Source organism: Oncorhynchus tshawytscha, linkage group LG13 (assembly GCF_018296145.1).
Source record: "Oncorhynchus tshawytscha isolate Ot180627B linkage group LG13, Otsh_v2.0, whole genome shotgun sequence".
Taxonomy (NCBI): Eukaryota; Metazoa; Chordata; class Actinopteri; order Salmoniformes; family Salmonidae; genus Oncorhynchus; species Oncorhynchus tshawytscha.
The window spans coordinates 68710384-68737246 of record NC_056441.1 but is presented as its reverse complement, the minus strand read 5'-3'; the positions used below and the strand labels follow the sequence as shown (position 1 = coordinate 68737246).

General features: G+C 43.0%; 1 protein-coding gene across 4 annotated transcripts in view; it reads right to left on the bottom strand.

The window, feature by feature from the left end:
• The window catches only part of LOC112265591 (mitochondrial intermediate peptidase), a 46406-nt gene extending 19756 nt beyond the window's left edge, over positions 1-26650 (bottom strand). For 3 of the 4 annotated variants that reach the window (XM_024443067.2, XM_024443063.2, XM_024443065.2), the window contains exons 1-18: positions 26176-26649; positions 25739-25912; positions 22551-22639; positions 22378-22464; positions 22220-22283; positions 21933-22115; positions 21486-21642; positions 21050-21098; positions 20585-20645; positions 20366-20418; positions 16545-16698; positions 16332-16409; positions 15920-16127; positions 13774-13883; positions 13600-13674; positions 13038-13154; positions 9824-9945; positions 8516-8589 (exon numbers count right to left, since the gene is read on the bottom strand). In XM_024443067.2, the coding sequence (XP_024298835.1) occupies positions 8516-8589; positions 9824-9945; positions 13038-13154; positions 13600-13674; positions 13774-13883; positions 15920-16127; positions 16332-16409; positions 16545-16698; positions 20366-20418; positions 20585-20645; positions 21050-21098; positions 21486-21642; positions 21933-22115; positions 22220-22283; positions 22378-22464; positions 22551-22639; positions 25739-25912; positions 26176-26325 (2005 nt within the window). In that variant the 5' untranslated portion in view covers positions 26326-26649. Of the gene's footprint in view, positions 1-8515; positions 8590-9823; positions 9946-13037; positions 13155-13599; positions 13675-13773; positions 13884-15919; positions 16128-16331; positions 16410-16544; positions 16699-20365; positions 20419-20584; positions 20646-21049; positions 21099-21485; positions 21643-21932; positions 22116-22219; positions 22284-22377; positions 22465-22550; positions 22640-25738; positions 25913-26175 lie in introns of all 4 variants that reach the window. The other variant, XM_024443064.2, reaches the window with a different exon arrangement.
• Between the last annotated feature and the right edge of the window lie 213 nt (positions 26651-26863).

Below are 26863 nucleotides of genomic sequence, written 5' to 3'. Positions count from 1 at the left end.
GGGCATCTATAACTATATCTATTGTTTTTATTTTTGTTGTTGTGTGATTTGGATTAATCCCCTCTACCACACGGAACCCCACTAATCTACTGACAGAACGCAAGAGGTGGCTAACAACAGACCTCCATCCTATGCTAGCTTGCTACCGATGGCCTGGCTAGCTGTCTAAATCACCAACCAACCTCTCCACTCACCGGACCCTTTTGATCACTCGACTAAGCATGCCTCTCCTTAATGTCAATATGTCTTGTCCATTGCTGTTCTGGTTAGTGTTTATTGGCTTATTTCACTGTAGAGCCTCTAGTCCTGCTCACTATACCTTATCCAACCTATTAGTTCCACCACCCACACATGCAATGACATCTCCTGGTTTCAATGATGTTTCTAGAGACAATATCTCTCTCTTCATCACTCAATACCTAGGTTTACCTCCACTGTATTCACATCCTACCATACATTTGTCTGTACATTATACCTTGATGCTATTTTATCGCCCCCAGAAACCTCCTTTTACTCTATGTTCCAGACGTTCTAGACGTCCAATTCTCATAGCTTTTAGCCGTACCCTTATTCTACTCCTCCTATGTTCCTCTGGCGATGTAGAGGTGAATCCAGGCCCTGCAGTGCCTAGCTCCACTCCTATTCCCCAGGCGCTCTCTTTTGATGACTTCTGTGACCGTAATAGCCTTGGTTTCATGCATGTTAACATTAGAAGCCTCCTCCCTAAGTTTGTTCTATTCACTGCTTTAGCATACTCAGCCAACCCGGATGTTCTAGCTGTGTCTGAATCCTGGCTTAGGAAGACCACCAAAAATTCAGAAATTTTAATTCCAAACTACAACATTTTCAGACAAGATAGAACTGCCAAAGGGGGCGGTGTTGCAATCTACTGCAAAGATAGCCTGCAGAGTTCTGTCCTACTATCCAGGTCTGTACCCAAACAATTTGAACTTCTACTTTTAAAAATCCACCTCTCTAAAAACAAGTCTCTCACCGTTGCCACCTGCTATAGACCACCCTCTGCCCCCAGCTGTGCTCTGGACACCATATGTGAACTGATTGCCCCCCATCTATCTTCAGAGTTCGTGCTGCTAGGTGACCTAAACTGGAACATGCTTAACACCCCAGCCATCCTACAATCTAAACTTGATGCCCTCAATCTCACACAAATTATCAATGAACCTACCAGGTACCTCCCCAAAGCCTTAAACACGGGCACCCTCATAGATATCATCCTAACCAACTTCCCCTCTAAATACACCTCTGCTGTCTTCAACCAAGATCTCAGCGATCACTGCCTCATTGCCTGCATCCGTAATGGGTCAGCGGTCAAACGACCTCCACTCATCACTGTAAAACGCTCCCTGAAACACTTCTGCGAGCAGGCCTTTCTAATCGACCTGGCCGGGGTATCCTGGAAGGATATTGATCTCATCCCGTCAGTAGAGGATGCCTGGATATTTTTTTAAATGCCTTCCTAACCATCTTAAATAAACATGCCCCATTCAAGAAATTTAGAACCAGGAACAGATATAGCCCTTGGTTCTCCCCAGACCTGACTGCCCTTAACCAACACAAAAACATCCTATGGCGTTCTGCATTAGCATCGAACAGCCCCGTGTTATGCAGCTGTTCAGGGAAGCTAGAAACCATTATACACAGGCAGTTAGAAAAGCCAAGGCTAGCTTTTTCAAGCAGAAATTTGCTTCCTGCAACACTAACTCAAAAAGTTCTGGGACACTGTAAAGTCCATGGAGAATAAGAACACCTCCTCCCAGCTGCCCACTGCACTGAAGATAGGAAACACTGTCACCCAATGATAAATCCACCATAATTGAGAATTTCAATAAGCATTTTTCTACGGCTGGCCATGCTTTCCACCTGGCTACTCCTACCCCGGACAACAGCACTGCACCCCCAACAGCAACTCGCCCAAGCCTTCCCCATTTCTCCTTCTCCCAAATCCATTCAGCTGATGTTCTGAAAGAGCTGCAAAATCTGGACCCCTACAAATCAGCCGGGCTAGACAATCTGGACCCTTTCTTTCTAAAATTATCTGCCGAAATTGTTGCCACCCCTATTACTAGCCTGTTCAACCTCTCTTTCGTGTCGTCTGAGATTCCCAAAGATTGGAAAGCAGCTGCGGTCATCCCCCTCTTCAAAGGGGGGACACTCTTGACCCAAACTGCTACAGACCTATATCTATCCTACCGTGCCTTTCTAAGGTCTTCGAAAGCCAAGTCAACAAACAGATTACCGACCATTTCGAATCTCACCATACCTTCTCTGCTATGCAATCTGGTTTCAGAGCTGGTCATGGGTGCACCTCAGCCACGCTCAAGGTCCTAAACGATATCTTAACCGCCATCGATAAGAAACATTACTGTGCAGCCGTATTCATTGATCTGGCCAAGGCTTTCGACTCTGTCAATCACCACATCCTCATCGGCAGACTCGACAGCCTTGGTTTCTCAAATAATTGCCTCGCCTGGTTCACCAACTACTTCTCTGATAGAGTTCAGTGTGTCAAATCGGAGGGTCTGCTGTCCGGACCTCTGGCAGTCTCTATGGGGGTGCCACAGGGTTCAATTCTTGGACCGACTCTCTTCTCTGTATACATCAATGAGGTCGCTCTTGCTGCTGGTGAATCCCTGATCCACCTCTACGCAGACGACACCATTCTGTATACTTCCGGCCCTTCTTTGGACACTGTGTTAACAACCCTCCAGGCAAGCTTCAATGCCATACAACTCTCCTTCCGTGGCCTCCAATTGCTCTTAAATACAAGTAAAACTAAATGCATGCTCTTCAACCGATCGCTACCTGCACCTACCAGCCTGTCCAACATCACTACTCTGGACGGCTCTGACTTAGAATACGTGGACAACTACAAATACTTAGGTGTCTGGTTAGACTGTAAACTCTCCTTCCAGACCCATATCAAACATCTCCAATCCAAAGTTAAATCTAGAATTGGCTTCCTATTTCGCAACAAAGCATCCTTCACTCATGCTGCCAAACATACCCTTGTAAAACTGACCATCCTACCAGTCCTCGACTTTGGCGATGTCATTTACAAAATAGCCTCCAATACCCTACTCAACAAATTGGATGCAGTCTATCACAGTGCAATCCGTTTTATCACCAAAGCCCCATATACTACCCACCATTGCGACCTGTACGCTCTCGTTGGCTGGCCCTCGCTTCATACTCGTCGCCAAACCCACTGGCTCCATGTCATCTACAAGACCCTGCTAGGTAAAGTCCCCCTTATCTCAGCTCGCTGGTCACCATAGCATCTCCCACCTGTAGCACACGCTCCAGCAGGTATATCTCTCTAGTCACCCCCAAAACCAATTCTTTCTTTGGCCGCCTCTCCTTCCAGTTCTCTGCTGCCAATGACTGGAACGAACTACAAAAATCTCTGAAACTGGAAACACTTATCTCCCTCACTAGCTTTAAGCACCAACTGTCAGAGCAGCTCACAGATTACTGCACCTGTACATAGCCCACCTATAATTTAGCCCAAACAACTACCTCTTTCCCAACTGTATTTAATTTTTATTTATTTATTTATTTTGCTCCTTTGCACCCCATTATTTTTATTTCTACTTTGCACATTCTTCCATTGCAAAACTACCATTCCAGTGTTTTACTTGCTATATTGTATTTACTTTGCCACCATGGCCTTTTTGCCTTTACCTCCCTTCTCACCTCATTTGCTCACATTGTATATAGACTTGTTTATACTGTATTATTGACTGTATGTTTGTTTTACTCCATGTGTAACTCTGTGTCGTTGTATCTGTCGAACTGCTTTGCTTTATCTTGGCCAGGTCGCAATTGTAAATGAGAACTTGTTCTCAACTTGCCTACCTGGTTAAATAAAGGTAAAATAAAAATAAATAAAAAAATCCCATTCAACAGTACAATGAATGTCATCGTTAGTATTGCTGTCTTTTTTATTAGTTTTTTTATTGGAAAATAATAAACATATTATTTAAAAATAATAATAATAAAAATAAAAAATACAAGTTTGCATCACTGCCTGGTATGGCAACTGCTCGGCCTCTGACCGCAAGGCACTACAGAGGGTAGTGCGAACGGCCCAGTACATCACTGGAGCCAAGCTTCCTGCCATCCAGGACCTCTATACCAGGCGGTGTCAGAGGAAGGCCCTAAAAATTGTCAAAGACTCCAGCCACCCTAGTCATAGACTGTTCTCTCTGCTACCGCACGGCAAACGGTACCGGAGCTCCAAGTCTAACCACTAACATTGAGTGGCTGCTGCCACTCAACTCCAGCCACTTTAATAATGGGAATTGATGGGAAATGATGTCAAATATATCACTAGCCACTTTAAAACAATGCTACCTAATATAATGTTTACATACCCTACATTATTCATCTCATATGTATACGGATATACTGTACTCTATATCATCTACTGCATCTTTATGTAATACATGTATCACTAGCCACTTGTTTACATACTCATCTCATATGTATATACTGTACTCGATACCATCTACTGTATCTTGCCTATGCCGCTCTGTACCATCACTCATTCATATATCTTTATGTACATATTCTTTATCCCCTTACACTTGTGTGTATAAGACAGTAGTTTTGGAATTGTTAGTTAGATTACTTGTTGGTTATTACTGCATTGTCGGAACTAGAAGCACAAGCATTTCGCTACACTCGCATCAACATCTGCTAACCATGTGTATGTGACAAATAAAATTTGATTTGATTTGAAGTCTAGGTCCAAGAGGCTTCTAAACAGCTTCTACCCCCGAGCCACAAGGCTCCTGAACATCTAATCAAATGGCTACGCAGACTATTTGCATTGCCCTCCCCCCTCTTTTACACCACTGCTACTCTCAGTTGTTATCATCTATGCATAGTCACTTGAATAACTCTACCTACATGTACATATTACCTCAACTAACCGGTGCCACCACACATTGACTCTGTATTTTACTGCTGCCCTTTAATTACTTGTTACATTTATTTCTTATTCTTATCCGTATTTTTTAAAACTGCATTGTTGGTTAGGGGCTCGTAAGTAAGCATTTCACTGTAAGGTCTACTACACCTGTTGTATTTGGCGCATGTGACTAATAAAATTTGATTTGTATATAGTCATTCTTTTATTGTGTTACCATTTCCTATTAACATTTTAGCAAATGTGTCTTACTTTTTAACTCTGTTTGGAAATAGCTCATAAATAAGCATTTCATAGTCTACACCTGTTGTATTCAGCGCATGTGACAAATAACATTTTATTTGATTAATCAGCTGCTTTAATAACGTGGAACAGTATCCTGGCAGTTGTAATTTCATAGGCCGAGTGACAACTGTAAGGACAATAAAATGGGGTGACCCTGCTGGGAGATTAACAGTACCCGTCGTCACCTGATATTACAATGCTGGTCCCCCCCGCTCTGAGCCGGGGGGGGGGCAGGAGGATGACCTCCACTCGTGGCACTGCCACCATGTATAAAGGCTTGTGTCCTGTTATAGCTTAACAGTTACCACCATACAAGACTAACCACCACCAAACAAGGGGCTATATAGCTCTATAATGACAGAGCCCCAGTAATACACACGGTAAGAGAGGCAGTAAAAAAATGCTGGAAAGCTAAATGTCCTCCATTCTGGAGGCCCATATCGCAGGTCAGGCTAACCACAACAGCAGCAGGTGTGAATAACTGGAATTATGACCCAAATCTGGTGGGCTACTGCTGGCTCTTTCTAGTTCCACGGGGTTATCAAGGATCACCTAGAGCAGACATACCTAGTCTCTTCTGAACACAATTCATTGAAATATAGTTAAGTTGGTTGACACCTTCCTTCCTAGTCTAATGGACACTAAAAAAGTACATCAGGGGGCCTTCTGAGTGGTGCAGGGGTCTAAGGCACTGCATTGCAGTGTTGCGGCATCACTACAGATTCGATCCCAGGCTGTGTCACAACCGGCCGTGACCGGGGGTCCCATAGAGCGGCGCACAATTGGCCCAGCATCATCCGGGTTAGGGGAGGGTTTGGCCAGGGGGGCTTTACTTAGCTCCAATTAAAGGGATATCAACCAGATTCCTTTCCCTATGGCTTCCACATGGTGTGAACAGTCTTTAGACATAGTTTCGGGCTTTTATTTTGAAAAATGAGCGAGAAAGATCACATCGCATCATTGGATGGCTGGGTGCCAGCAGCGTTTTGCATGCGCCAACAGAGTGGAGCAGATATTTTCTTTCTCTCTCTCCTAGAAACTACAGTCCGGTTTAAATATTATCGAAATATTATCGATATATTGTAAAAACAGGATTGATTATAAAAAACATTTGACATGTTTCTACGAACTTTACGGATACTATTTGAAATTTTCGTCTGCCCCGTCGTGACCACTCGAGCCTGTGGATTTCTGAACATAACGCGCCAACCAAATGGAGGTATTTTGGATATAAAAATAATCTTTATGGAACAAAAGGAACATGTATTGTGTAACTGGGAGTGCAAACATCCGAAGATCATCAAAGGTAAGCGATTCATTTTATTTATTTTCTGACTTGTGTGACCAATCTACTTTGCTGCTAGCTGTTTGCAATGTTTTGTCTGCTGAGAGAGATGTCCTAACATAAACACTTGGTATGCTTTCGTCGAAAAGCTTTTTTGAAATCTGACATGCCAGGTGGATTAACAACAAGCTAAGCTGTTAACAACAAGCTAAGCTCATGAAAATTAAATATTTTTAGTAATTTTATTTGAACTTGGCGCTCTGCAATTCAGTGGATGTTGACGAAAATGATCTCGCTAAAGGGATGGGTGCATCAAGAAGTTAACTGTGTTTCCACCAACACATTGGTGCAGCTGGCTTCCGGGTGTTAAGAAGCGCTGCAATGCTCTACTTTCCGGCTACCCGGATAAAGCACTAAATAAACTTCAGTTAGTGCTAAATACGGCTGCTAGAATCCTGACTAGAACCAACAAATTTGATCATATCACTCCAGTGCTAGCCTCTCTATACTGGCTTCCTGTCAAGGCAAGGTCTGATTTCAAGGTTTCACTGCTAACCTACAAAGCATTACATGGGCTTGCTCCTACCTATCTCTCTGATTTGGTCCTGCCGTACATACCTACACGTACGCTACAGTCACAAGACGCAGGCCTCCTAATTGTCCCTAGAATTTCTAAGCAAACAGCTGGAGGCAGGGCTTTCTCCTATAGAGCTCCATTTTTATGGAATGGTCTGCCTACCCATGTAAGAGACGCAAACTCGGTCTCAACCTTTAAGTCTTTACTGAAGACTCATCTCTTCAGTGGGGCATATGATTGAGTGTAGTCTGGCCCAGGAGTGGGAAGGTGAACGGAAAGGCTCTGGAGCAACGAACCGCCCTTGCTGTTTCTGCCTGGCCGGTTCCCTTCTTTCCACTGGGATTTTCTAACCCTATTACAGGGGCTGAGTCACTGGCTTACTGGGGCTCTTTCATACCGTCCCTAGGAGGGGTGCGTCACTTGAGTGGGTTGAGTCACTGATATGATCTTCCTGTCTGGGTTGGCGCCCCCCCTGGGGTTGTGCCGTGGCGGAGATCTTTGTGGGCTATACTCGGCCTTGTCTCAGGATGGTAAGTTGGTGGTTGAAGATATCCCTCAAGTGGTGTGGGGGCTGTGCTTTGGCAAAGTGGGTGGGGTTATATCCTTCCTGTTTGGCCCTGTCCGGGGGTGTCCTCGGATGGGGCCACAGTGTCTCCTGACCCCTCCTGTCTCAGCCTCCAGTATTTATGCTGCAGTAGTTTATGTGTCAGGGGGCTAGGGTCAGTTTGTTATATCTGGAGTACTTCTCCTGTCCTATTCGGTGTCCTGTGTGAATTTAAGTGTGCTCTCTCTAATTCTCTCTTTCTCTCTTTCTCTCTCTCTCTCGGAGGACCCAAGCCCTAAGACCATGCCTCAGGACTACCTGACATGACGACTCCTTGCTGTCCCCAGTCCACCTGGCCGTGCTGCTGCTCCAGTTTCAACTGTTCTGCCTTATTATTATTGGACCATGCTGGTCATTTATGAACATTTGAACATCTTGGCCATGTTCTGTTATAATCTCCACCCGGCACAGCCAGAAGAGGACTGGCCACCCCACATAGCCTGGTTCCTCTCTAGGTTTCGGCCTTTCTAGGGAGTTTTTCCTAGCCACCGTGCTTCTACACCTGCATTGCTTGCTGTTTGGGGTTTTAGGCTGGGTTTCTGTACAGCACTTTGAGATATCAGCTGATGTACGAAGGGCTATATAAATACATTTGATTTGCACAAGACTTTTAAAAACGGTTTTACATTATGAAGGGCCAGACATTAATTTATGATTTTTTACTTAGTCTGTAACGCCATGGGCCAAATAGATGACTGTAAACTGCTACGGTGTTTTATGATGCAAGAAACCACTTCGCTGCATTCCTGGAGGAGGTGCTCGGCCGCACAAGTGCGCAGCTTAGAGGGCACATTGGTCAAGACTGTGACATACCTTCCACCATGAGCATGGGCTCCTTCCCTCCCCCATGGGCGAGCATCTCCCTACGGTAGCGCTCTCCCATGTCCCTGGGGGAGAGAGAGGAAAGATAAGATTACAGTCACATGCATTCTCCTCCAGCAGCTCCTCTTCCCTACCCTGAGCAAAGTCTCAGCTCTCCCCTCACAGGGCTGATGATAGGAAACAGAGGTTCAACAACCACAGGTGGAACGTAAACAATGTCAAAGGAAAAGGAGAGAAAGTAAGACAGAGAGAGAAAAAAGGACTGCGGGGCTCAAATCTCTGAGGTGAATCTCTAAACAAAGCCTCTGTGAAGTCAAAGTCAGAGCAGAACTGATAGGGAGGACTGTGGGGCTGTATAATGTGGACGCTGGTGGCTCTAACTGGATTACTGTACCACACCTGCCAAGCTGGTGTGGATTTCATATTAATGTCAAGTTCAATGTCAAGCTGAGAGACTTAACACTACTCAGGGAAGGTTGCTTGTCAGAGAGCATTTGCCTCAGTCTTCTTGGAAATGCAAACAAGTTTATACCTTGCAGTCAAATGTACTGTAACTTTCAGTGATATAACAACAGACACTGAATACCACCATGCATACCACTGCTGGCTTGCTTCTGAAGCTAAGCAGGGTTGGTCTTGGTCAGTCCTGGTCAGTCCCTGGATGGGAGACCAGATGCTGCTGGAAGTGGTGTTGGAGGGCCAGTAGGAGGCACTCTTTCCTCTGGTCTAAAAAAATATCCCAATGCCCCAGGGCAGTGATTGACACTGCCCTGAGTAGGGTGCTGTCTTTCATATGGGACGTTAAACGGGTGTCCTGACTCTCTGAGATCATTTAAGATTTGGCCATCACGGTCACCTAATAATCCCCAGTTTACAATTGGCTCATTCATCCCTTGTAACTATTCCCCAGGTCGTTGCTGCAAATGAGAATTTGTTCTCAGTCAACTTACCTGGTAAAATAACAAATAAATAAAACTGTACTATCATTGAATGTAGCATAAACAGTTCCCGGTGTGTGATTACACATGGCAAAAAATCTTAAGGGACACACAAAAATACATCACCAAATGGTCTTGGTATATTTTGACATTAATAAAGTCATGTTTCACCGATTTATGACTGCCTCGGAGGAAGTTCATTGTATTGCTACAGTAAACTGATTTTTCTTCCGTAGGGACCCTGCATTTAGTCACACCTATAAAAGTTAAGTATGTGCAGCAGACAACCATGTCTTGATATAGTGTGTATTTCCTGATGAAGAGTTTATGTGAGGACACGCTGAATGGCTCACAGGCTCACCTGTTTAAAGGATCCTGAACAAAACACTGTTTCCACACCATGGAGGCCACAGCGCGGGACATGAGATAGGAGTAGTACTTGGCCCCGTAGCCAATGAGGTGGCTGAATCTCAGCTGCCATGCCTGCGAAAGAAAAAAAAGCATTTCACAAGATCACAACATCATTAACACCATACCCAATAAATAACCCAAATTAAACTGGCTTTCAACAGGTTCCACTGAATACCATGATTTCAGAAAGACCACCACTGTATGTATACTGACAAATAAACATTTTATCTCACATAAAAAAACAATAACAAAAACAGACAGATTGAATGCAATTAAAATAGCTTACGCATGGTGGCAGATAGCCTAGTGGTTAGAGAGTTGGACTAGTAACCGGAAGGTTGCAAGATCAAATCCCTAAGCTGACAAGGTAAAAATCAGTCGTCCTGCCCGAACAAGGCAGTTAACCCACTGTTCCTAGGCCGTCATTGTAAATAAGAATTTGTTCTTAACTGACTAGCCTAGTTAAATAAAAGTACCAAAAAATGTTTGTTTTTTTAAGAGTTCAGTTTGGAGAGAAAGGCTAATTCAGCTTTGAAGGCTTAACTGTTCCCGCCCATAAAGGTTGCTAAAGGAAAAGACAAGCAGAGACATTCTTCTGTCATCATCTACTTCCCCCTCAGGAAAATACCCAATATTATTTGGGCCATTAAAGACAGTCTATTGAAGTTTGTTCTAGTTACTGTCTGGTCACTGTTTTTTCTGCTTCAATATTTATGCTACTGTTCAATTGGCCCATGTTTAAGTCAAATATGGACTTTGATTTAACTGTATACATTTTACTTTAAACCTTTTACTTTGCTTTTAAAAGGAACAAAACATGGAAATTCCTAAATGGCAGAGTGCATACATTTCCTTTTTCCCTGGTTGCCTAGAGGGTCCAACTTCCTATCTGTAAAGACAACGTGCTCTATGATCAGGCCTGATTTTGGACTCCGGGGAAATTCACCTGGCAAACACTCAGTCAGTCAGTCAGAAAGCAGTAGTGAAACAAAACTATGTTATACCCTATTCTCCACGGTTGTTGTAAAACACAAATGAAAAGCTAAGTACTGTTAAGTATTGTATCAGAGCATTGAGCCTGTAATGCATAAGGAACCTTACGAACCTTGCTAGAGCCACATAGATATCATCAAATGAAGTTGCCCTAACTAACATCCAAATGTGGGCCCAGATCTTTATAAATTAACAAGTGACTTCAGCTCTTAGGAGAAGATTTTTCCCCGACTGTGCTCTTTACAGTACCGTCTTGGATAGGTGCGATAGCTGAGTTTAAAGGGGCTAGTATAAAGCACCTTGTGCTCGGCCTTTGAGAGAGGTGCTGCTTATTTAAACAGCGGGCAGTGTGAAAGAGTTCTCCAGGCTGGGCGGATGATCCTCTAGCGTGAAACAGGCTGAAGCCGCAAAGTGTCTGCATGACGGGTCCCATCTGGGCCGTAATGACTTTAATAAGGGTAAACAGTACTCCTGACAGAGGCAGTACATTGGGGAAACCAAAATATTGGGAAACTGAGCACAAATCATGAGGAGAGAGTTCACCAGCCGCCCAGATGGCAGTACCAGAGGCCTATAGCAGTACCAGAGGCCTATAGCATATATCGGGTCACCCGGTTTGAACTCACCCTCATCTTGCTGTGGCAAGATATCCTCAACCGCACAACACCTTAGAACATGAAACGTAATTACAGGTATTACAAAGAATGGCTAAAACTTAGAGGGACAGTGAACACTCAAACTAATCAGTTCAGACACCAGTGCTCTGCATTATTTTTGAGCCATCCAACTTGAGAAGGTCATAGTCCAGTCAACATCTCAGCGACAGATCCCTTTTGATCCACACAGACAAAGACCCGGAAAGTTAGAGAAGCATGTCACTCTGTTCTCCTAAGTATTAGATAAAAGGCATACTTGCAGACCAGGCTGCTAGAATTTATGCGCTGGGGTAGGCCTATGCATCATCCCCACAGCACTACTCATGAGAAAAGAACATGTCTTGACTTTCTAGGACTCAGAGAAAACAGATAAAAACAAAGAATCATCAACATGGCAGATTGAATGTCATGCTTACTGCCATTTTCCAAATATTATTATTGCAGGCCCAGGGATTCCCATTTGGTCCATGTACTCAACAACAGATGATAGTCTTTCTCTCCAGTCAGAACTGATACCCCTGGTCTATAAACCATACACATGTCACAATCACCCCAGTGTTTATCATTTGGGTCTCTCTGTAACCTATTAGCCATTGAAATGTTCAGTTTAGTGTGGAAAGTTTGGCTTCACTGCTTTTTTGCGAGCGCAGGGAGAGAAGAGAATAAAACATTAAAATATATATATATTTTTAAATATGGTCCTTTTAATATAAACAAATCTGTTTTCACTTGCTCCAATCCCATCACAGATCCTTTAACAACACAATTAGGAATTTTGTAAGTGGGGCTAAAAGGAGGAAAACTACTCATCCCATCATAACATGTAATTTGAGTGAAATGTTGAGTTTCGGCATGGTTTTATAGTTAAAGAAAAATTACTCAGACAGAAAGGAAAGTATATAACATTAACCACACTCCCCTGGGAGGTCGTTAGCTGCATGGATAAAAGCGGAAGTAGGACTTTTAGCGAGGGTAAAGCAACTATGGCTTGTAAGCTCAATTAAAGAAGGTGGAATATAGTTCTGACTGAGTGCCGTCTATTCCTGATGGCCCAAATAATTACAGATGAGGATAAATGCCTTATGATGACCATTCCTGTTAAATGATGGCTGTGTTTTACATTCTCTATTCCCTCCTGACTATTTTCATTAAAAGGACCACAGAAAGAAGAGTTTCAAATATTTCCCCCAGGGAGTGCTCATTCAAAGTATACCTCTGCTTTGTTATTTGAGCAGGGCCTCCAAAAAACCTTTAATCCCTTAAACGGTGCTGCGCCTGGGTAAGAGCTATAAAACCACAAAGCCAGAGAAGAATATCCAAAAAATAACTCCCTCTCTCTGCTGTTTTTGTCCCTCTGTTGCACGGGACAAGGCACTGTGGTAAAGATTTGGGGATTAGGCAAAGAATGTCCCCTCAAATGTTCATTAACTGTAAAGGCTGTAATTGAGCTCTTAATCAAAGTTCTACAGACCAACTCAGTGATGGCAAAGGGCATTTTGATACTGAGGTACCCACCGTGTTTGGAGTGTACGGTAGGCCGTAGAATTTATGCTGCATGTCCTTTAAGATATCAGTCGTTGACCGGTTTTGGGGTTTTCCATGATACATTTGATCCAGAGCAGAGTAGAAAATCTGTCCACATAAAAAATAAACATGCTGAATCATTCATGTAGTTACATGTTAAACCTTTGAAACGTTCCCAAATATCCCACTTAGAGTTAAGTCATTTTCTGTTGCCTGAAAAAGGCTGATTTGATTTGATCTGTTAAGTCTCTACACTACCATCAATCACTCAGTCAAAGCACTTATGTCATTTGTGTTTGAGTTTTTAAAGCAACGGTAACAATATAGGATACCTTGTTAAAAAACTACTATAAAGATTAGCAGATAACAGTTGTCAGTGTTTGCTGCCGTGCCAGTACATTTTAAACAGTTTGAGAGCAAAATGTTTTGCCCTTGTATTGTGCATTTTCATGAGAGTTCAGTGTCAACGTAACCCATGAGTGTTAATGTATCCCATTCAAGGAAAAGCTGTGACCCATTTTGTTCATTGTTGTTGTCTGTCAGGGGGATTTACCTGTAGTTGAGTGTCTGCCGCACCACACACCTTTTTGGACTCACACAGGCGAGCCACCATGCTCTGAGGCAGAGGCTGCAAAAACACAAAGACATTCATTTCTCAGCCGGACTACAGCACCATACCTCTACAGTAACCCATCTAGTAACACAAAAAAATGGTGAGTTTGTGTACCTGTCCTGTTTGATAATGGCGGGCAAATTGGTTCACTACACGATAATCAGTGGCAAAGTACTCCATGAGAATAGAGGGGACCTCAGCAAAGTCAGTGGCACATCTGGTTCCTGAGAAGACAAAAGCAGTCTCAAGTTGCTCCATTACTGATCTATGTTATCTAAGTGGATGTCTCTAGCCATGAAATTGACATTTTTAAGGATCTTGAGTTACTTGCTAAGGCGTACCCTTAGTCTTTATCTAACAAGTAAAGGAGCATGCAATCAATCCAATGATAACCAGTGTGGATTTCCTCACCAAGCCGTATCATTCTGAATTGGATTTAACAGGCCTTTTCAAGTCTCCACACCATGACTGAACACAGCCTCTATGCATGCCATTCTAACCTGTGACCATCATTATAAGATGTCATTCACAACACCACCCACTACACAAGCAGAGGATGAAACCATTAATACCGAAATCAATCCTCCTCACTATTAGGACTATTGATTTGAGAGAGCTTTACATACAGTCATTCCCATATTATTATTCACATTAACAGTACAAATACACTGCTCAAAAAAATAAAGGGAACACTAAAATAACACATCCTAGATCTGAATGAATGAAATATTCTTATTAAATACTTTTTTCTTTACATAGTTAAATGTGCTGACAACAAAAATCACACAAAAATTATCAATGGAAATCAAATTTATCAACCCATGGAGGTCTGGATTTGGAGTCACACTCAAAATTAAAGTGGAAAACCACACTACAGGCTAATCCAACTTTGATGTAATGTCCTTAAAACAAGTAAAAATGAGTCTCAGTAGTGTGTGTGGCCTCCACGTGCCTGTATGACCTACCTACAATGCCTGGGCATGCTCCTGATGAGGTGGCAGATGGTCTCCTTCGGGATCTCCTCCAAGACCTGGACTAAAGCATCCGCCAACTCCTGGACAGTCTGTGGTGCAACGTGGTGTTGGTGGATGGAGCAAGACATGATGTCCCAGACGTGCTCAACTGGATTCAGGTCTGGGGAACGGGCGGGCCAGTCCATAGCATCAATGCCTTCCTCTTGCAGGAACTGCTGACACACTCCAGCCACATGAGGTCTAGCATTGTCTTGCATTAGGAGGAACCCAGGGCCAACCGCACCAGCATATGGTCTCACAAGGGGTCTGAGGATCTCATCTCAGTACCTAATGGCAGTCAGGCTACCTTGGTGTTCTCTGGAAAATGCCAAACATCCTGCACGGTGTTGGGCTGTAAGCACAACCCCCACCTGTGGACGTCGGGCCCTCATACCACCCTCATGGGGTCTGTTTCTGACCATTTGAGCAGACACATGCACATTTGTGGCCTGCTGTAGGTCATTTTGCAGGGCTCTGGCAGTGCTCCTCCTTGCACAAAGGTGGAGGTAGCGGTCCTGCAGCTGGGTTGTTGCCCTCCTACGGCCTCCTCCATATCTCCTGATGTACTGGCCTGTCTCCTGGTAGCGCCTCCATGCTCTGGACACTACGCTGACAGACACAGCAAACCTTCTTGCCACAGCTCGCATTGATGTGCCATCCTGGATGAGCTGCACTACCTGAGCCACTTGTGTGGGTTGTAGACTCCGTCTCATGCTACCACTAGAGTGAAAGCACCGCCAGCATTCAAAAGTGACCAAAACATCAGCCAGGAAGCATAGGAACTGAGAAGTGGTCTGTGGTCACCACCTGCAGAACCACTCCTTTATTGGGGGTGTCTTGCTAATTGCCTATAATTTCCACCTGTTGTCTATTCCATTTGCACAACAGCATGTGAAATGTATTGTCAATCAGTGTTGCTTTCTAAGTGGACAGTTTGATTTCACAGAAGTGTGATTGACTTGGAGTTACATTGTGTTGTTTAAGTGTTCCCTTTATTTTTTTGAGCAGTGTACATAGGGACAATACAATGGTAACAGAGTGATGCTAAGTATCCGATTTTTCACTTTAAAATGTATATGTCAAACAAAAACCAATGATTGCAAAGTTAAACAAACCATACAACTCTATGGACAAGGACGACTTGGACGTTTCAGCATCACTCTGGAATTACCCATAAGCACAATGCCAGGCTAAAGCTGCTAAAGTTAACAGTTCAACTCTGAGAATGTCAGATGAGCATGGCTGACCTGTGATGTGTTGGTAGCGTGTGCGCCCTAGCATGGAGTGCATGGCATGACCCATCTCGTGGAACAGGTTCTCCATCATGCTCGGCGTGAGCAGGGTGGGGGCGCTCTTGGTGGGGTGGGGCAGGCTCAGCATCAGCACCACTACAGGCAGCTGGTACTGTCCACTCTCCTGGCACTGCCGCCCACCGCGGATGGTGAAGTGGCAGTCCTGAGGAAGGGAGAGACAAAGAGAACATTGAGGCCCTGCCTTGAAATACATTCTATGTACTGCTGGTTTCAAGATCAGTGCCACAGGGCCAGATACTTTTTTCTTTTGAACATGCTAGCTAACTTTTTTTGATCTACTGAAACTCATGTAATCTTTAAAGAAAGCCGGTTGCGTTGCGGGCGTGGCGTGTGAGGCTCTGTCTACCTGGTGAGGTTTATTTGCTCTGTGGAAGAAGTCACAGTAGATGTATCCCAGCAACCCCTCTGTCTCATGAACTACAGCCTGGACAGGAAGTGACAAAACAGTAAACTTAGGAGATCACACCATAGAAACACAATGTAGACTATGTAATCACAGCAAACAAATTAAAGCTTAAACACTAGGAACATTTGAATAGTTATATATATTTTTTTTTACCAGTTTGCGGACATCATCATTCCACACCTCTCCTGCACTTGGATGTTCAGACATGATAGAGACTCCATAGAGCTTGGTGAAGAGGCTGTTCAGGCCCTCCATACAAGACCCCAGGGAGAAGTAGGGGCTGTAGAGGCTGGGCTCAATGTTGTACCTGTAACCAAAACACAACCACAATATGACAAACACTTCAGCCTAATCTCAGTTGTCTGACTGTGACAAGCTACTGTAGACAATTGCAGGAATCTCATGCTAAAACCAAATGGGCATCTATTAGCAAGGTTCCGTAGTTATTGATGGTGTTTTACAGATTCCTCTTATTTCCCCCTAAAGCTACTTGATGCTCTGATTAACACTTGTCATGCTGACTCTTCAGACTAACGCTCTCAGACTAGCAAAGGGGAAGCCCTATCAGTTGATCTGCAAGGCTCCTGTCAATCTTGGGGAGCATGCACGATTACTCACTTCTGGTGTTGACAAAGCAAGCCATTTGAAGCAAGCAATGCCTGCCCTGGAGGCATATCCAAATGTAATTTGGATTGAATTAAAACCAGTGAGAAGCCCATTTCCTACGCCCAGCTTTACAGACATGATTACCATGATGTGGCCTCCTTGCTTGATGTACAGTGCATTCGGAAAGTATTCAGACCCCTTGAATTTTCCACATTTTGTTATGTTACAGCCTTATACTAAAATTGATTAAATAAATACAAATCCTCAATCTACACACAATACCCCATAATGACAAAGTGAAAACATTTTATTTTTTAAAAATAAAAACATGTATTTACATAAGTATTTAGACCCTTTGCTATGAGACTTGAAATTGAGCTCAGGTGCATCCTGTTTCCATTGATTATCCTTGAGATTATTCTACAACTTGATTGGAGCCCACCTGTGGTAAATTTAATTGATTGGACGTGATTTGGAAAGGCAAACACCTGTCTATATAAGGTCCCACAGTTGACAGTGCATGTCAGAGCAAAAACCAAACAATGAGGTCAAAGGAATTGTCTGTAGAGCTCCGAAACAGGATTGTGTCGAGGCAGAGATCTGGGTATGGGTACCAAAACATTTCTGCAGTATTGAAGAAGTTTGGAACCACTAAGAATCTTCCTAGAAATGGCCGCCTGGCCAAGCTGAGCAATCAGGGGAGAAGGGACTTGGTCAGGGAGGTGATCAAGAACCTGATGGTCACTCTGGCAGAGCTCCGAAGTTCCTCTGTAGAGATGGGAGAACCTTCCAGAAGGCCAACCATCTCTACAGAACTCCACCAATCAGGCATTTATGGTATATTGGCCAGACGGAAGCCACTCCTCAGTAAAAGGCACACAACAGCCCGCTTGGAGTTCGCCAAAAGGCACCTATAGGATTCTCAGACCATGAGAAACAAGATTCTCTGGTCTGATGAAACAAAGATTGAACACTTTGGCCTGACTGCCAAGTGTCACGTCTGGAGCAAAACTGGCACCATCCCTACGGTGAAGCATGGTGGTGGCAGTATCATGCTGTGGGGATGTTTTTCAGCGACAGGGACTGGGAGACTAGTCAGGATCGAGCGAAAGATGATTGGAGCAAAGTACAGAGAGAGCCTTGATGAAAACCTGCTCCAGAGCACTCAGGACCTCAGACTGGGGCTAAGGTTCACCTTCCAACAGGACAACAACCCTAAGCACACAGCCAAGACAACGCATGAGTGACTTCAGGACAAGTCTCTGAATGTCCTTGAGTGGCCCAGCCAGAGCCTGGACTTTAACCCGATCGAACATCTCTGGAGATACCTGAAAATAGCTGTGCAGCGACGCTCCACATCCAACCTAACAGAGTTTGAGAAGATCTGCAGAGAAAAGTGGGAGAAACTCCCCAAATACAGGTGTACCTAACTTGTAGCGTGATACCCAAGAAGACTCGAGGCTATAATCGCTGCCAAAGGTGCTTCAACAAAGTACTGAGTAATGGGTCTGAATACTTATGTAAATTTCTTCTTTTTTTCCCTTTTTTTTTTCCTAAAAGCATGTTTTGCTTTCTCTTTATGGGGTATTGTGTGTAGGTTGATGAGGGAGGATAAAATATGTAATCAATTTTAGAATAAGGCTGTGACGTAACAAAATGTGGAAAAAGTCAAGGGGTCTGAATACTTTCCGAATGCACTGTATATGGGACAGTGTCTGTGGCAACAGGAAGCTTTTTCACCGACTGCTAATGGAATAATAGCAGTAATCATATGATCTTTCCTAAAGACTAAAGGGAGTAATTTATACTATCTTGCACATGATGTACTACTGGGCCTTCATTTACCACACATAATCTGAAACTCCTTTCAGTAGGACATGAACATTCTCCAACTGACTTCAGTAGGAACTGCAAACCACTAATGCTGCTGACTAAGAGAAAAGGGCAACAGGAGCCACTTAACGGTGTGGGTAACTATGGGCAACCAGCCATCCCTGGGAACCGACCGCATTCTAAACCCAACTCCTAACAACCAACATAGCACACCAAGAAGAGGGCTGAGGGGAAAGTGATTCGGAAACAGATTTTCCTCAGTTAAAAGAAGAAAAAAAACACCTCTCCCCCTCCTCAGACAGAGGTTGTGCCAAATCCCATTGTGGAAACAGCCATTGAGGACATCCCCCAGGACCTGGAATGTCTGCATTAAAGCTTTAATAAACCGTTAGACTTATTGGTCTCTGGTGAGCGCCTGAGTGGAAAAGCAGTTCATTAATAATGTCCGTAAAAAGACGACATGAGACCGGCGCAAAACTGGAGACGCTAGATGTGACCAACCACATCTCCCATTCACTCAAACGTTCACAGCAGATTAGGCCATTCCACTTCTCCATCTGTAAATCATGACATTTAAGAATTACCCTTGACAATAAAGATAATACGCTTTCTTAACCACCCAAAGCCCATTAATCAGCATTAAAACTGCAGAATATATTACGCACACTAGAACAAATGCATAGGGTCTCAACAGATAATACATAATATTGTATATGCTATTGGAGATATCCTTTCCCGACAGACTAAAATGGGATTTAGTCCTGCAATGAGTTCAGGCTGAGTTGAATGCTGTCTGGGTCCTCACTGTATTTTGGATGGTTCTCATCTGCCTAACACATTCAAACTCTGTCTTTCTATACTGTAGCATGGCAACAGTGATTCAGGTTGCATATTCTAATCCATTGTTTTGGATATGTTCCATCACATAAATAAAAAAGACAGGGAACATGTATTACGCAAGGATAATTAATTCAATTATATAAACGCAGAGGGGAAAATCTTCAGGTAAAATGAGGTGACAGCGCAACTGAGCGCAAAGGAAGTTGATCCAGCTTGATTATATTGAAAAGAATATACGAAGACTTACGTAGCTCCCATTTATTTAACCTTAATTTAACTAGGCAAGTAGTTAAGAACAAATTCTTATTTACAATGACGGCCTACACTTGCCAAACCCGGACGACGTTGGGCCAATTGTGCGCCGCCCAATGGGACTCCCAATCACGGCCTGATACAGCCTGAATTCGAACCAGGGTGTCTGTAGTGAAGCCTCTAGCACTGAGATGCAGTGCCTTAGACCGCTGCGCCACTCGGGAGCTCCCATGCTCCTATCCTAACACAATTGATACCCGAGGAAGACCAGGTAAAAAAAATAAAATGATGCGCTGCACTGCACTGAAATACAAAATTGCCACCCACCCCAACTACAGACAGATAGATAGAAATCAAACAGATTTATCTCATTGACAGTTGGCAGAGAATAACTGGATCAGTTGCTTTGTTTGAATAATAGATCTAGGGACTGTAATACTCACCTTTCAGCACGCAACACACCACTGAAGTATGGAGGATCCCATGGCATAAGCTCCTATGGAAGATAAACATATTACTAATAGCTTGTGACAAGAATAAATAACACACAACCATTTGTATTCACCTTTTTTCCATCTCACTATGGACTCATATCTTTATATGTACATTGCTACATCAGCTGGAATATAAATATTTATAAACGACAACAAAGCAGTATTTACCGCATTAAGGGGGTTGAGTTTTGTCTTCATGTCTTTAATCATCTCAAAGTCTATTGCGGTTCTGTATGGGAAGAGATTTCAAATGAGTGGCTGATGTGATTGCTGACTTCACTGTCAGGCCTAATTCAAAATCAATATGTGAAAAGTGTATTCATCTATTTAACAAACTATTATTTCTGCTTTATAGTCAATTCTGTATCCAAATAACTGGATCTCTGAAAGCTCCAGCATATAAATTGGAATTCAAACATCATTTTTTTCAAACCTTCACTTCACTAAACTTATAAAGCTCTTTCACTCTTTCAAGGTTATATCGTCACCTTGTGGTAGAGAGGATACATGTCAGCTTTTCAAGACAAGGTGGATTACATATTTCCTTATAGCTATATACTGTATATAAGGTGAACAAATTGTGTTGATTTTGGCATAGCTCATTTTTTATTGTACTTGTATTATGTGCTGTACCTTTCGGAGAGTTTGTCCGTCAGTAGCTGGAGGAAGTTCATCACCGTCTCTATGGGCAGAAGAAAGGCGGGCCATGTTATAGCAGTCACACACAAAGGCTTTATCATTCCCAACATCAACAGTGTAGCACAGTTGTAGTGTAATATTCTAACTGGGTGACAGTTTTTGCCTGGGTGATTTGTTTGTGTTTAATAGAGGGCATTGGTTGAATCATTCATTCATTCATTCATTCATGTAAACTGCTGGTAAACCTAGTTGAACAAGTGTGTTTACTAACTTGGCGGTATCTGGCTGAAATGGTAGTCATTGCTAAATATCCCCCCTAATCATACACTGAAGAACTACCAATGCTTATACATATGAATCCAAAAAAGGCCAAAGGTTTACTAATTGAAGTGAAAGTCATTGTTGGGGGACAGGGGCGGAAGCATAATACCTGGGGTTTTGGCCATGGTTCCCTGTAAAGCTCTGTGTGCGTAAGACTCATATCCCACCAGTTTGGCCAGTTTGTTCCTGCATTTCAACAGCTCTTCCAGACACTCCATCAGATCTGCATTTGGGTAGAGGAAAATCCTATAGGCAACCTCCCGAACCTGAAAAGAATGTCAAAAGCATGTGTTTCAGGTTCTTCACCCCTTAGCCATCCCTATCACAGAGCAACCCTCCCAGGCATGGAGCATCAAATAAAATCAGGACAAAATCAGGAAAATGCAGGACAGAGGAGTGTCTGACTATTACTCAACAATAGCATTTCACACCGCATTAAGCAGCATTAAGTAGGCATTTCTCCAGATAGACTGCAGCGCTAGCAGTACAACTGGATATCATGTGAGATTGGCGCTACCAGGTGGTGAAAGAGAAACATTTGCAAATGAAAACATACCAGGTCATTAGAGGACTCAGCGTGTAGACCCCCAATCTGAATGAAACTGCCCTCCGTTGCAAAGTGGCAATGAATGTACTCAGGTATAGCCGACTTTGCTATTCTGTTTGGGAGGTGAGAGCCCATAAGAAACTCATTGTTTAGATCCAAGAGCTTGACGTGAAGCTTGACAGCCTCTTTCCGCTGCAAAATGTAAAAGTCAGAAAAGAGACAGTAAGGAGATGAAAGAAACATGTGACAGGGGTGGTTATCAACACACTAAAAAACAATTAAAAGGGGTACCTTACCAGTTTTTCATCCAGATGAATTCCACTGATTGCAAAGTCAAACATGAACAGCTCAGCCACTTTCCTAGGTAGACAGAAACATTTACATTACTTGAATGAAACTGTCAAGTCTACGCTAAATTAACTACCGGTAAAAGGATTTAGGTTGGAGAGCATACCTTGTTTCTGGGTCCAACTGAGCAAAAACGTCTTTGTTATCCAACAAATTCTTTAAACTTCTACAAAGGTCAACATTGGTGTTGAGTCTGTGAGAGAAACAAACAGTGAAGAATCATTATGCAATATGCCACTCAATAACATATTCTACTAGACCTAGTTCAATGGCACTTACTTTTCTACAACTGTGCCGATCTCTATACATGTCTTCTCTGCTGCCTCACGGAAGGACGGGTCCGGATGTGCCACTTTCACAAAGTCAGCCTGGTTTGGGGAGAAAAATAACTGTACCTGTCAACTTAAATTGATTGTTTTTTGACTCTATCCTGTGCTTTCTACATTAATAACAATAAATATATACAGTATTAGTCAAAAGTTTGGACACACCTACTCATTCTAGGGTTTTTACTTTATTTTTTACTATTTTCTACATTGTAGAATAATAGTGAAGACATCAAAACAATGAAATAACACATATGGAATCGTGTAGTTAACAAAAAAAAGTGTTAAACAAATCAAAATATATTTTATAGTTGAGATTCTTCAAACTAGCCACTCTTTGCCTTGATGACAGCTTTGCACACTCTTGGCATTTTCTCAAGCAGCTTCATGAGGTATTTAATATACAGTGGGGAGAACAAGTATTTGATACACTGACCATTTTGCAGGTTTTCCTACTTACAAAGCATGTAGAGGTCTGTAATTTTTATCATAGGTACACATCAACTGTGAGAGACGGAATCTAAAACAAAAATCCAGAAAATTACATTGTATGATTTTTAAGTAATTAATTTGCATTTTATTGCATGACATAAGTATTTGATCACCTACCAACCAGTAAGAATTCCAGCTCTCACAGACCTGTTAGTTTTTCTTTAAGAAGCCCTCCTGTTCTCCACTAATTACCTGTATTAACTGCACCTGTTTGAACTCGTTACCTGTATAAAAAGACACCTGTCCACACACTCAATCAAACAGACTCCAACCTCTCCACAATGGCCAAGACCAGAGAGCTGTGTAAGCACCTCAGGGATAACCTGCACAAGGCTGGGATGGGCTACAGGACAATAGGCAAGCAGCTTGGTGAGAAGGCAACAAATGTTGGTGCAATTATTCTAAAATGGAAGAAGGTCAAGATGATGGTCAATCACCCTCAGTCTGGGGCTCCATGCAAGATCTCACCTCGTGGGGCATCATGGATCATGAGGAAGGTGAGGGATCAGCCCAGAACTACACGGCAGGACCTGGTCAATGACCTGAAGAGAGCTGGGACCACAGTCTCAAAGAAAACCATTAGTAACACACTAAGCCGTCATGGATTCAAATCCTGCAGCGCACGCAAGGTCCCCCTGCTCAAGCCAGGGCAAGTCCAGGTCCGTCTGAAGTTTGCCAATGACCATCTGGATGACCCAGAGGAGGAATAGGAGAAGGTCATGTGGTCTGATGAGACAAAAATAGAGCTTTTTGGTCTAAACTCCACCTGCCGTGTTTGGAGGAAGAAGAAGGATGAGTACAACCCCAAGAACTCCATCCCAACCGTGAAGCATGGAGGTGGAAACATTCTTTGGGGATGCTTTTCTGCAAAGGGAACAGGACGACTGCACCGTATTGAGGGGAGGATGGATGGGGCCATGTATCGCGAGATCTTGGCCAACAACCTCCTTTCCTCAGAGCATTGAAGATGGGTCGTGGCTGGGTCTTCCAGTAGGACAACGACCCGAAACACACAGCAAGGGCAACTAAGGAGTGGCTCCATAAGAAGCATCTCAAGGTCCTGGAGTGGCCTAACCAGTCTCCAGACCTGAACCCAATAGAAAATCTTTGGAGGGAGCTGAAAGTCCGTATTGCCCACCGACAGCCCCGAAACCTGAAGGTCTGTATGGAGGAGTGGGCCAAAATCCCTGCTGCAGTGTGTCCAAACCTGGTCAAGAACTACAGGAAACGTATGATCTCTGTAATTGCAAACACAGGTTTCTGTACCAAATATTAAGTTCTACTTTTCTGATGTATCAAATACTTATGTCATGCAATAAAATGCAAATGAATTACTTAAATCATACAATGTGATCTTCTGAATTTTTGTTTTAGATTCCGTCTCTCACAGTTGAAGTGTACCTATGATAAATTACAGACCTCTACATGCTTTGTAAGTAGGAAAACCTGCAAAATCGGCAGTGTATCAAATACTTGTTCTCCCCACTGTATATTTAACTAGGCAAGTCAGTTAAGAACATATTCTTATTTATATGACAGCCTATACAGGCCAAACTCCCAAACCTTTCTTGTCGGATCTACACGAACCACGTAGGTAACCTATTTTGGATTCAAAACTGCGAATTTCGCCGAATGGTGACTAGTTTGCATCCCTGATGATGAAACTGTCTATCATGAGGACCGCCACAGGAAAGGAAGACCCAGAGTTACCTCTGCTGCAGAGGATACGTTCATTAGAGTTACCAGCCACTAAGGGGTGATGAATTGCAGCCCAAATAAATGTTTCAGAGTTCAAGTGACAGACACATTTCAACATCAACTGTTCAGAAGAGAATGCGTGAATCAGGCCTTCATGGTCGAATTGCTGCAAAGGAACCACTACTAAAGGACACCAATAAGCAGAAGAGACTTGCTTGGGCCATGAAACACAAGCAACAGACATTAGACCAGTGTAAATCTGTCCTTAGATTTTTGGTTCCAACCGCTGTATCGCAGAGTGGGTGAACGGATGATCTCCGCATGTGTGGTTCCCACCGTGAAGTATGGAGGTGGTTGTGTGATGGTGCTTTGCTGGTGACACTGTCAGGAATTTATTTAGAATTCAAGGCACACAACCAGCATGCCTACCAAAGCATTCTGGAGTGTTATCCCACCCCATCTGGTTTGCTCTTAGTGGGATAATTATTTGTTTTTCAACAGGGCAATGACCCAAAACACCTTCAGGCTGTGTAAGGGCTATTTGACCAAGAAGGAGAGTGATGGAGTACTGCATCAGATGACCTGGCCAATCACCCAACCTCAAACCAATTGAGATGGTTTGGGATGAGTCTGACCGCAAAATGAAGGAAAAGTAGCCAACAAGTGCTCAGCATATGTGGGAACTCCTTCAAGACTGTTGGAAAAGCATTCCAGGTGAAGCTGGTTGAGAGAATGCCAAGAGTGTGCAAAGCTGTCATCAAGGCAAAGGGTGGCTACTTTGAATAATCTAAAATATATTTATATTTGGTTACTACATGATTCCATATGTGTTATTTCATCATTTTGATGTCTTCACTATTATTCTACACTTTAGAAAATTGATAAAATAAAGAAAAACCCTTAAATGAGTTGGTGTGTCCAAACTTTTGACTGGTACTGTATACATCTTACCAGGTCTGCTACTTTGCACAAGCCATCTGAGAGTTGGTCAAAAGTCTCCACAGTAACAGCTCCAGGAGGGCTGCTGCAGACTTTATCCACCAGCTCCTGTGTGTCCTTCAGAGCCCTTTTAGTGGTCACCTCGAAGCCAGCAGGGGAGCTCAGCTCTGGGACTCCAAACAAGCCCTGTGAAGGTTTTAGGATACCGTTTGACTACATTATGTGGGTTGGAATTTAAAATACTGTTACTAGTCTAGACCAAATGCTATGTGAACAGAAAAATCTGACTATTAGTTACTTTTCTTGACTGAAGGACAAAGCAGTGTTTGTAAAAACAGTATAGTGACAAGTGCAAATCAAATACAGTAGTGTTAGATAAAACAACAACTACATCACATAGGCTAAGATACATTTGGGAATACTGTAGTTTCATGACTTGATGAACATACCACATTTTTTTCAAACAACTCAAGTCTTCTGTGAGGTTTGGCATTGAAGGCAGCTCCTACAGGTGACCAAGTGGTGACATTTCTCCTCCATATCGATGGCCATATCCCTCTGTGTTTAACAATGTAAAGCAAACGCTTGCAAGCTGACATGATGGGCACTTACGTTAATTAGCGATCTACAGATGACTTGACTGACTAACCCACTGACACTGCTAGTACTGTAAACAATGGAGAAACGACTTCGAGGACATGCTAGCTAACGTTAACCAATAATTTAGCTACCAATCCACTTTGAATGATTAGGCTGAAGAATAAAGTTAAGTATTGTACACGCAAAATCCAGATATCTTCAGATGGGTTGATAGCTAACTATCCAGTGATAAACGTAAAATATGTTTTTAGCAAGCATTTGGTAGAATTTGACAGTCAAGCGAACAGCTTCCACATGTTAGCTAATGATTGGGAAATGCATTTTTGTGCTGAAGAATACTATAAATTGATCAAAATGTATATTGCCACATTTACTTGATCAACTTGGCACTACATTAATATTCCAAAATATGTCTTAATGGTGCGGAATGGTAGGCATAACTATAAATAATTGTTTTGCCTGTAACATATAGCATAATTTGTACCGAAAGTGCTGAAAGATTTATAAAATGGGTTATGCCTCGTTCATGTCCTGTCG